This window comes from Pempheris klunzingeri, chromosome 7 (genome assembly GCF_042242105.1).
Source record: "Pempheris klunzingeri isolate RE-2024b chromosome 7, fPemKlu1.hap1, whole genome shotgun sequence".
Classification (NCBI taxonomy): domain Eukaryota; kingdom Metazoa; phylum Chordata; class Actinopteri; order Acropomatiformes; family Pempheridae; genus Pempheris; species Pempheris klunzingeri.
The window spans coordinates 8,180,685-8,192,329 of NC_092018.1; the positions used below are offsets into that span (position 1 = coordinate 8,180,685).

The 11,645-nt window shown below is 41.4% G+C and overlaps 1 protein-coding gene across 1 annotated transcript in view; it reads left to right on the plus strand.

Annotated features, from left to right (window-relative positions):
- aopep (aminopeptidase O (putative)) overlaps window positions 1-11,635 on the plus strand; it is a 67,979-nt gene extending 56,344 nt beyond the window's left edge. Inside the window, exons 15-17 of the mRNA XM_070833793.1 lie at window positions 3,149-3,235; window positions 3,365-3,513; window positions 10,903-11,635. Of these exons, the coding sequence (XP_070689894.1) occupies window positions 3,149-3,235; window positions 3,365-3,505 (228 nt within the window). The 3' untranslated portion in view covers window positions 3,506-3,513; window positions 10,903-11,635. The remainder of the gene's footprint in view (window positions 1-3,148; window positions 3,236-3,364; window positions 3,514-10,902) is intronic.
- The last annotated feature ends 10 nt before the right edge of the window (window positions 11,636-11,645 follow it).

Here is an 11,645-nt window from a genome sequence, read left to right on the forward strand (position 1 = left end):
AGTCGTAGCTGCATACAGTAAAAATCTCTTCCGATGATGAATTCATACCAGATGAATGACAAACTTTCCTGACTTGCTATTCTCTATTCATCCATTTTGTATGATACTTTCTCATTAGTACATCTTATCTGGTGATAGATGCACGGCGGTTTGTGTGCACGTCTCACTCCAGGCAGTAGAGAGTTTATAGTGATGCGCTGTGTGATAAAGAAGGCAGCAAGCTCAAGTGTGTGATCTGCGTGAGCTTGTGCACGATAGTGAAAGGAAATATGTGGCTGACCACCAGTGTGCGTGCAGCGGGACTGCTTTGTGAGCGGTGTGAGTGACCATGAATACGTGTGTGAGTGCTTCTGTGAGCCGGAGCATGTGTTTGCATGTATGAGGGAGGGTGCGTGACTTTTCGTATTCCTTTCATATGAGCCTCATGTGATGTGAAGTGCTGTGTGTGTGTCTGTGTGTGTTTGCGTGTAGTCTCCTGAGTGCATTTCTGATTTCGCGAGAGCGTACATGCGCGCTTGCGTGTGTCGAAGGCCATCTGTCGGTCAAGCACACAAGACACGTTGTTTGTGTCTGCCCAGGTTAGGGTTACTCTTAAAGTGACTGGAGACCTCAGTGGACCACATCAATTCTGGTTCCACCAGCCACAACATGTGGAGCGGAAAAGAGGAGACAACAGAAAGAGGAAAGGCGTGTTTAAGAAGGAACTAAAAAAAAAAAAGTCAACCCAAGTTTATTTGGATAGCCTTTTATCACAACGACGGTCTCAGTGGGCTTCACAGACTGGAATGAGAAACATTTTAAGTAACTTTTTCAAGCAAAAATGCCAAACATTTCCTACTGCCAGCTACTTAATCATGAGGATTTGGTTATTTTATTGTTTTAGGCGCTAGCAAATTGACTATCTTTGGACAAAACAAGACATTTGAAGATGTCAGCTTAGAGTTTAGGGAATTATAATGATAACTTTTCATTTCTTTCTGAGATTGTTGACACCAAATAAATCGCAAAAAACAGTTAATGTTGTTTTTCACTTTATATTGCAGTTAGTTTTAACTGTTATAACACTGCATTTGCATCTTCACTCCATACACGCTGTTGCATGTCTGTCTTATTAGATTCTGAGATGTGTACTTTTGTTTGTCACAGTCGGTGCGAGCACAACACGGATTATGTTCGTATCGGTTGTAGCGTTTGTGTATGCGTCAGAATCAGTGGTGGTGGTGGTGGTGGTGGAGGGTGAAGAAGGGTTTGGAATGTCATTGTGCTATTGCATGTGCTGTCAGAGAGAGGGGCCCAGTGAGAGGAAACAGAGTAAAAAAGGGGGTAAGGAAAGGTGCACCAGGCAGCTGCTCTGCCCCAGGGCTCTCCCCAGGAATGTAACCCAGCGTAGGGAACAGCTGCCGGGGCTACACAGGCCAGAAGGGCAGGGCTGACACCAAAGGGTACACATACTGTACACACTCCCGCATTCATGCACACAGACACACACACACACACACACACACAATACTTGTCCCCATGTGGGCAGACGACAGAGGAGCATGTTACACTTAACTTATACCCTTTGCTCCTGAAGGCTGCAAAAATCCCAAAGCAGACATGACAAAAAGCAAACAGAGAATATATATTAAAAAAAAGACAGGATTTAAAATGTTGATGAAAGAGGAACTTGAAAAGCCTTCAGAGGCCAATTAAACTCATGTTTATTTAATAGGTTGCAGAGGTAATGTGAGGATATAAATGTGGCTGCTGTAAATGGAGCAATGCTCAGTCTCCATTCTCACTCTGCATAAACAGAGTGCACAAACAAACAAAGCAAAAACTCCTATTATGAGTGCGCACACATTCACTCAGCACTCAGGTACATCCATTCGGCTCCTTGGTAGAATATTACCTCAAAATTAATATCTGTACATGTGCTGTAGAAATGCCCAAAGCTTGAGCCGCTGGAATTGAATCAATCACGAAAAATCCCACGCTTGGTCACTGTACCCTCCAAAGGACTAGTTTATTATACTGAGTGTGTGGAGATCGTTATGGCGGAGATTGAAATACCCACGAAAAAACCAGCCAAGGGAAACTGTCGGGCTTTAAAGTAGTGACAGCGCTTTAAAAGATTTTTCATCTTGATTTTTTATCGCCATTCTGTCTCTTCTATCATCCTCTTCCGTCTGTCTCCTCCACAAGAGTGCATCCATAGACACATGCACAGGATATCCACGCCTGTGCACACACACACACACACACACACACACGCACGCTCATAGCAGATGATGAAGGATGATGGCTGAGGCAGGGACAGAGCCAGTCTCTGATCTCTCCTGTAACCGCGGCAACAGAGCTCCTATTGATCCTCTGGGAGAAAGGCCAGGCATTAGCTTTCACACGCATGCACACATACAGTAAAAACACACGTGTACGCGCACGCACACTAACACACACATGCGCATGTGGTCGCAGAATTAATAAAACTTTGAAACGTGAACTTTAGATTGAGATGGTTTCCTTTTGTTAAACAAAGTTCACTTCTGTTAATCCTCTGATTCTGGATGAATCTATTCATTGTCAGTAAAGCAGCTTCCAGCTTTGTCCAGCTCGTCAGATGAGCCGATGCTCTTCTGTTACTGGCACCGAGGGAGACTTCTTCACATTTATATGTGAGAGCTTTGGCCAAAAACATACAAATGTCTTCCAGAATGTCAATTTAAAAAACTATTACTAGATTTAAGAGATTATAAACCTGTGTTTAAGAGTAATTTAACCCTCTAAGTTCATGTTGTCTGTACCCAGGGTGTACACAGGTTGGTACAGCTTTAATGTTGTCTGATCTTATCAGCTGTGCCAGTAACACAGTAACAGACATACCATGTTACCAAAGACAAATGAGGCAAGCGCAATTATTTTAATAATAAGTTTGTAACCCTAAATTTGAAGTAGGAAATTGTGGGATTTTAGTCAGATTTAAGGCCCATTTCCTTAATCCTCCTTTCTTTGATTTCTTGGTTCTGCGTTGGTCTACGTTAACACTACTGTGCTGCCATTTCGGCCCATTTTGTCTCTTAAATCTGGGATTTTCAGAAACTAATAAAACTCATACTTGTGTTTCTGTTTCCATTAATAGTTTTTTCCCCTCTGTTTTGGGTTCCAGGTCAGACATCGCTGGTGTGAGCTGGTGGTCAAACATGCGTACAGTCAGGCTTACAGAGACGTGGAACACTTTCTGGTTCATGACCAAGTAAATACACGCAACTGTTGAACATTTGTCTTGTATGATATACACACTTCTGACACCTTTAAAACACCAATTCAATCTGGAAAAAGCCTTTACATAACAAGAAAAATAAACCAATTCATTGTGTTCCAGGCCATGGGTGTTTATCTGTACGGGGAGCTGATGGTCCAGGAGGACCCTGAGCAGCAGGCTCTGGCCTGCCACTGTCTCTCATTGGTCCGGGAAGAAATGGACCAATCGGCACGCAGAGTGGTGGAGGAGATGGTCCTATGACATTGGAGGTGAATTCTCATTCTCTGTTTTTCCTTTCACTGTGTCGACCATGCTGAGTGTTATGCCATTTTGTTTGTCATTCCCTGCTGGAGTTCTTACAGTTAAACTAAGATTACTGCTTTCTCTGAGAAGCTCTAGTTTCATCGTAATTGTACTTGCTCTTAATGACACTGAATATGGGCAGAAATGACATTAACAGGTCTACTAACGAGCCGAATCTAAAATCTGAAAATATGTTTGTGTAGGTTTATGAAATATGATCTCCCACAGGGTTTTCAGTTCCTTCAGTTCTCTTTGAAACCAAATGCCTTTTAATTGGCTGGTGAACCATCCGTGGAGAAAACAACCACAGACATATCAGTATGACAAAGCTTAGATGGGTTTCAGATATATAACAGACAGAATTTCTCAAATATTGTGCATCATCTAATCATTTAATATTTTATAGTATTTGTGCACATTCAAGATAATATTCTTATCTCATATCTAACCTTTTAGCCTGAAATTATGCTGAAAAGAAAGCTTTGTGTTGGATTGATCCTGATTCCAGTCCACACTTGAGTTATTCGGCGACCTATACTTCACATTCCTCTCTGAGACCATTGAGTGTGTGTGTGTGTGAGTGTGTGTGTGTGTGTGTGTTTGTGGACTCAGAATAGGGCCTTTTCCGTGGTTTCACAGCAGCGCCATCAGGATGTGTTTGTCAGAGAAGGAATTTGGGAATGTGTTCCTCAAACAAACGAGAGAGGGAAGAGAGAAAAAGAGAGAGAAAGGGTCAGCGAGTGTTTTCTGAGGGGTTTGGGACAGCCTCTACTACTCAACGTGGAGCGATTTTGATACTGTTGACCCTGAAATTCCTCCTCTATGTGTGTGTACATGCATACCCACATCTATCAACCACTGAGCTTTTCAACAATTCAGAACAGTGGGGGGGTTTATTAGTCTCACAGTAAATGAAGGGAAGAGAGAAATTTATGGTTTAGACAGAAAGAAAAGGGAGGAAGAGAGAGCAGTAGGGAGGCATGTCTCTTTGAAGCTGCTGGTCTTTTCATAACAGTCCTGCTATTACTTACTCTAACCTCTGCATAATGAGAGTGGGCAATTATATGGATCTTGGCTCAACAATTCAACAAAACTATTCCTCATAGCTTTTAAACAACACAGTACTAAACTATTGATCAAATACAATAGCTATAGTATTGAAACATTACTCTGATTTCAATCACTTTTAACTGAAATACATTTATTTCTCTTATTTTGAAGAACTGATTTTCTTTCTGTTGGCAACAGGTGGAAAGAATTCCCAAACAAGAATCTAATTAGGGGTGCTGATTACAGGGTATATTCCTTAGACCACTAGGGAGCACGGAAACCCATTTATTATTGTTTTTTTTAAAGCACCTGAAAACTCGGATCATAAAATATTGCTTTCAAAATATGCAACAATAAAAGTTAAGGGAAAAAAAAAAAACATTTGTCATATATTTCTTTAACACTCAAAAACAAAACAAAAACCTAATCTGCTTGATTAGACCTGTGTGGCTGTGTTTTTTTCCATCACTTAATCAGTTGTCAAATGTCAAGAAATTGTAAATAAAAGCTCCATGTAATGAAAAAAGAAATCCTCACATTTGAGATTCTGAAACAAGTAAATGTCTGGCATTTCTGCTTTACAGATGACTTAAATAATTAATAACTTTTAAAAATAGTCAATTAATGTTGGCATGTCCCTGGCAACATAGGCCAACAACCCCACAGCTGCCATAAGATCCCAATTCTGACGCTGATCGATGTGGAGAAACACATGCCCAACCTTTTAATTCGGCACAGACTTCTGAAATGAGCCTGTTAGTATCTAGCAGACAGTCGATTAAGCGAGTGTAAGGTCAAACAAGGCGCCTGTGACCTTGGTCAACACAGGCTCCGTCAAGAGGTGCTGCTAAATACTTGTCCACATCAACCTGAGTGACTTACGGCACTAAATCCTTTTTGAGGCCGTGACCAAGCCACTACAAGACCAGCTTTTATCTACAGACACACACACACACACACAGACAGCTTTATGCATTTGCACAGGATGTGAAAGGCTTTCTAGACAAGTGCTCGGCATCTGGCTCAGTCCTGATAAATCTCTCTGACACACAGACACACACACTCACTCTTACACATACAGCACACACATATGTAGCGCCTATCTGTCTGTGCCGGCAGATCTTTTGTCATCATCCTTCACTTCCTCAGCACACCTCCCCGTGGATTCTCGCCACAAGAACAGGAGGAATGAAATGGAGCAGCAAAGACACGTTAAAAAAAAGAATAGAAGAAGAAAAGAAGCACTCAGAGATTAATACCCTAACTTTTACTATTGCTTCCCATTGGACTGAACCAAACAAGCCTCTGTAAACATCAATGGATCATGCTGGTCAACAGAGCTCAGGTCCAGATCTCTCCCCAATTAAAATGATGGATGGAACAACCTCTTCAATGCTTTTTCATATTGCACTGTGGGGAGATGGATTCATGTTTTACTGCTCAGTTTGTGTTCCCCTCTAGTCTTTTCTTAAGTAGAACAGCCCTCTCTGTACCCTTCTGCACCCTCACACACATAGACACACAACAGTGGGATTAGGCTGAGAGGGTTTAAACAGAAAACAACATGTCTGTCAAGGCACACTCCCTGCTCTGAGTTGTTAAACCTAAAAGCACAGCCCTTTAAAAGGAGAAGGGTGGTCTCTCCTCGTCCTTTTTTTTTTTTTTTCCCTCCCTGCTTACTCCCTCGTTCTTTTCTTCCCCGGTACATGCCTCTGGAATCCCTCTTGATCCGCTTAATGAGGGGCATATCGCCGGGTTAGCCGAGCGTGACGAATGGGAGAGGAGGAGAGGGGTAACCAATGATATAGTGTGAGAGGGAGTGAGGATCTACAGGTTTGGCCTTTCAAGGCCGCGCTCTGATGGCAGACATAAGGGAGAAGGAGAAGGAAGAAAAAAACAAAGAAAGTTAGAGATTTCTCATTTCTGGGCGTTGTAGATTAGCGCGGGAGTTGAGGATGTAGTTAGAGGGGAAAAAAAGGCAGAAGATCTTGTTCTTTCATGTCTGGACTGTGAGGGTTCCTGGCGTGCTGATTTGTGACTTATGATAAAAATCACATTGCCAGGGATTACCACACAGTCCTGACCCAGCCGGCTGCCATGGCAACCACAACCCCTCCCACACACACACACACACACACACACACACAAGCCCCAACTTCACACACACCCCTTCTCTCTCTCATTCGTCCCACAGAAACTTCAAACTAAAGAAGACATGATTATCCAAGAGTGTGTGATTGTGTTTGAGAACTTGATGATTTGAAAGTGCAGGAAAAAAAAAAAAGGATGATGAGCCAGAGGGTCTTGATGTGAGTGTTTTGTAAGTGTGTGTGTGTGTGTGTGTGTGTGTGTGTGTGTGTGTGTGTGTGTGTACATGTCCAACAGACAGGTTTTGTATCTTCTCTCCAGCCAGGCACAGAGCTTAGCTGATTGGTGAACAGTGATTGATTTCCTCTTTGTTCACAGTGGCTAAGTTCTGCACCTGAGGAGAGCATGACCCAGACAAGCAGACAAAGGAAGACAATGGATGGGTGTGTGTGTGTGTGTGAGAGAGAGAGAAAGGAAGAGAGAGAGAGAGAAGACATTTTCTATTAAGTTTTCACAGTGTTGGCTGTGTGTATTTGTGCTTTTGTGTGCACACGGTTGAGTTCAATTCTGTAATGTGTTTATACTTTTCTGTCACAGAACTCCTTCCTCTTTGTCCTCTACTGTTTTTTCCTGCTCCTTACTTGATCGTCTAACATCCCATTTCACCTTTCACTTCTTTCTCTTATCTCATTTCACTCTTCTCCATTTCTCCTTATCCTGCACTTTCCTCCACTTTGGTTTAACCTCAGTCTAAACCAACTTTCTCTCTTCCAGCCTCACACGCCTGTCTGTAAAACTTTCTACTGACGCGCTCTCACTCAGAAGAGTTAAACACAAAGCCTCCTCACAAATTCAAAACGCTGTGTAACATTACTAATGAGCGCTCTCCTGCTTTTACTCTCATTCTCTCTCTCGTCTTTTATCTTCCACCACTCTGTTTCCGTCTCCTTTTAGTTGCGTAGTATAAAAGATAATCCTGCAGATGATGCTGGTTGCACGCTCTGTAGTTCTAGTGAAGGTAAGAGTCAAGTACCTCAGGAGAGACAGTGCTTTGAGTACTAATGAGACCTGGGGAGACCCAAACGCTGCTTAATGCTGCTGACAGATATGTCATCAATCGGAGAGCAGTGGGCACCATCATCACCCTCATCATCATCATCATCGGCTGTTTCAGAATTGCGCACTAACACACTTCCTACTACATACAGTACAGACTGCATACTGCCCACTGAATGAATGATTAAGTGCTTCATCACCAATAGACTGTTCACACTGAAGTATACTCGAGCATCATGTTTGGGCTATTTACATATAATTTAAATCAACAATAATCAAATTACATCTTCCACTCAATGTAATATTTCCCAGTATTATTTTAAGGTAAATGCAACATTTTTAACTCTAAAATATTTCACAATAAACTTGTGAAATATTTTAGAGCATACTGAGAACTTGCTTAGAATTACAGTAGTGTGTCGTATTGGATCTGGGGCACGCTGTCTTGCTAAGTAAACATTTTAAAGGAATAGTTTGATATTTATGGAAATAGTAATTTGCTTTCTTGCAGAGAGTTGGATGAGAAGAGTGATGCCACTCTCACATCTGTATGTTGAATACATCGTATAGCTTGACCAATGCTAATTTCTGTATTTGGGATTTGGAAAAAACCTGATAATGATGTATCGTTATCAGATTATTCAGCAAATCAATGCTCAGAATAATCCTCTAAGTACTTAAAGTGCTTCAGGTTTTTAACTTCAAATCACTTTGGCAGTGAAAAGAGCCGTCCGTGCATCTCTGGCTGATATGTATTGATTTCTGATCTAATCTCAGCCTGAGGGAGCCGAGATGCAGAGATCCATAAAGCAGACAGATTCTCACAGGACATATTTCCACACTGTGAAGGAAAACTAGACTGAGGCATCAAAAGATGGAGATCTTGATGCAATTTTAGAGTTTTCCATCATTTAGGGTTGTCAGTTAGTGAGGACAATTTTGTATTTCTAAAATGGATTTACTGTCTGACATAAGCTTCTATTGTTTTGTCTCAGATAGAAACAAAAGGCTGTGAAATGCTGGCTGATAAGCAGAAAAGCGGGAATTGTCAGCTGGTTTTCACCACATGCTTTGTTTCAAGCATTACAGAGTGTACTGAGAGAGGGTTCCCAAATTTGTCAAGATAAGCTTTAAACATGAAAAAACAATGCAAGCTGCCAGCTGTTTCTGCCAACACAATGATCAATAAATCTCAGCCTGTCTCACATGTCCCAAGAAATAGATATGTTTTGGAACTGTTATACAACAAGCTCCATTTGCATCTTCCTACCAAACAAAAAGTTTCCCAGAAAAACAAATTCATGAGCTAACACCCAAGCTGTCAGTAACTGCAGCTGGGCTTCATGCATAGAATAAATCATGTATGACTTTCAAGTTTAAAATACTGACCAACACTAATTAACTGTCCAATCTTTGCTGCAACATGGGTGTAGTCTGATACACCAGCTAATTGTAATGCAAAGCTATACTGATCGAGACCGATCACTCCCTAATCAAAACAGTGACAGATGGCTGAAAATCTATTTTAGAACTGGTCAGTCTTTTGGCAATCAGAATATGAGCCGTGAGAAGATATTATAGTGCTCTATATTCACAACGACGAAATGGCGACTAAACGAGGACAGATGTGTGAATTAGAAATGAGGGCCATGTGGAGCCTGCCATTTTTAGACCTATATTTAGGGCCTGTTAAAAGAGTAATGACCATCAAAGGCCTGTAAAAGAGAGGAATTGCCATCAGAGCGCGTATCTAAAAGGTGATTTATTACACTCTAATGGGAGGAAAATGGCGCTCTGCACATCAAAGGACAAAGCAACAATGTATAAAGACACCGAAAATAAACTTTTTCGCCCCCACACTACCCACACCTTCTTCCAAACTTCTAAAGTTGACTTATTGTCTCTTTAATGTCAAGTATATTTTAGAGAGCTGTTGTATTTCAAAGTATATGTTGGCAACTTTATCAATTTTAAGTAAAGCAGTATGGATGCATGATCCCCACAGAAGGTGGTGGAATGTGATTTTGATGGATTCATGGTTAGATTTTTATGTTCAGACTCCTAAAAGAGTCTCATGGCCTTTTTCTTTTATGCCAACAATGTACCAATGCTCTTGGATAGCTCCCACCATCCGGCAGTGGTCTTGCTGACACCGCGGTAGAGAGGTTTCTACCACGTCAACCACACCTTTCACAAGAGTGAAATCCAACAAGCTCACCAGTTTAGATGAACCTACAGTAGTGCGGCTTCTTGTGGGTTTGGCAAAGAAGAACGCTGCCCGACACGCAGCCTGAGTTGGCGTTGCTTTTTGCTTCATTACAGACACTGCAAAAAAAACCTGAAAGTACGTGTTCATAGCCAGTGCTTCATGAGAAAGACAGATTTGGACTTGGCTTCCTGTGCCTACTGAGCTGATAATCAGTCCTATAGAACCACTGGCTCAGTTCAGCAGGAACAGGAGTCCAGTTCACTCACCACCGAACCGGAGTACACTGGCACTGGTTTCAACAGGTTTATCTCACCACCCTGAGTTGGAGTTTTTAGGGTTTTTACTTTTGAAGATTCCTTTTCAGGATTTGAAACATCAGTGCTATCACAGTATTTACACGACGTATGAATGTGTTTTCCAATGAACTTGCTCATTTTGTAATTTATGGTCCCATTTAGAGTAAAATAGTAGTGTGGCTACATTATCACTAACCTATCAGATGAGAGTATTCGCAGAATGTGGGTGGGGCAGAAGCAAATTCACGCCATGGTGGCTACGTCCATTTCTTATATACAGCCTATGCTAACGACAACTAGCGGATATCTGCACTCTACTGAGTGCACTTTTCTAGTTTTTCAACTCTAAAATGTCTTGCTCAGTACTTTTCTTGGTCACAAATCTTGACTAATGTCATTTAAAAGATACTTACCAACAGCTATATTGGTCAATCTATTGTTACATTTTTTTTAACTCCAATATTAAAATCAGCCACAAAAACCCAGTATTGGTCATTTTCTTTGCCTTCAGTCACACAACATCTAAACTGGATTATTTTTCTGGACTGAACACTCAGTGTTCACATCAGGAAGATACTGAACGTTCAGCCAGAGGATTGGAGACATCTGCCAAATGTTCTGTAATGCTCAAATCTGTACGAATCTCTCTCTTCCAGGTTGCTCACTACAGACGGAGCCGACAGGAGTTTGGCACACAGGGCGTACGAGGGCCCAGCACTCACCTCCTCTTCCTCTGTAGAAGAGGGGACGCCGCAGAATCAGTCAGCAGTGTGAACACCAGAAGGCTGTGCTCTTACTCTGCAGCCAAGGCCAACTGGCAAGTTCTAGAGGACAGCAGTTCTGTTCATCCAAGTGTAAAGAAATAGCTGGTGTGTGTGAACCTACAACAGTACAAGCTGTTCATAGTGAGATGCAGTGTTGTTGTCTAGATTATTGTTGTTGTAAGAGAAATTTTACATAACTACACCTGTTTTAGAATGATAGATAATGTGTAAGAACCTGAGCCACTGAGTTTCAAAGTTAGTTTGTGCGTGTGTGCGTGCTTGCGGGTGTGAGTTCATGTCTGTTAAGTCTGAAGCCATGATCTGGTTCTTAAGAGTTTAGACTGGAAATAGTTTCAGGTGATTCATGTTTTTATACATAATAAATTACTTAAGTCTGACCTGTGACACTGGAAAATATACAACAGGTGACTCTCAGGGCGTTTCTATACAAATGTGTAAATGATGGTTTTGTAACTGCTGTGTAAATAAATAATAATGGTAAAGTTTTTCCCCCCTCTATAATGTTAAGTGAAAATCTTTGATATGTTCATGTTGAAATAAAATTCTTAAAATTAATGCATGACTTTTTAAAGATTATTCCATCTCTGAAGGAGTAAAACCTGAACATCAGTTAG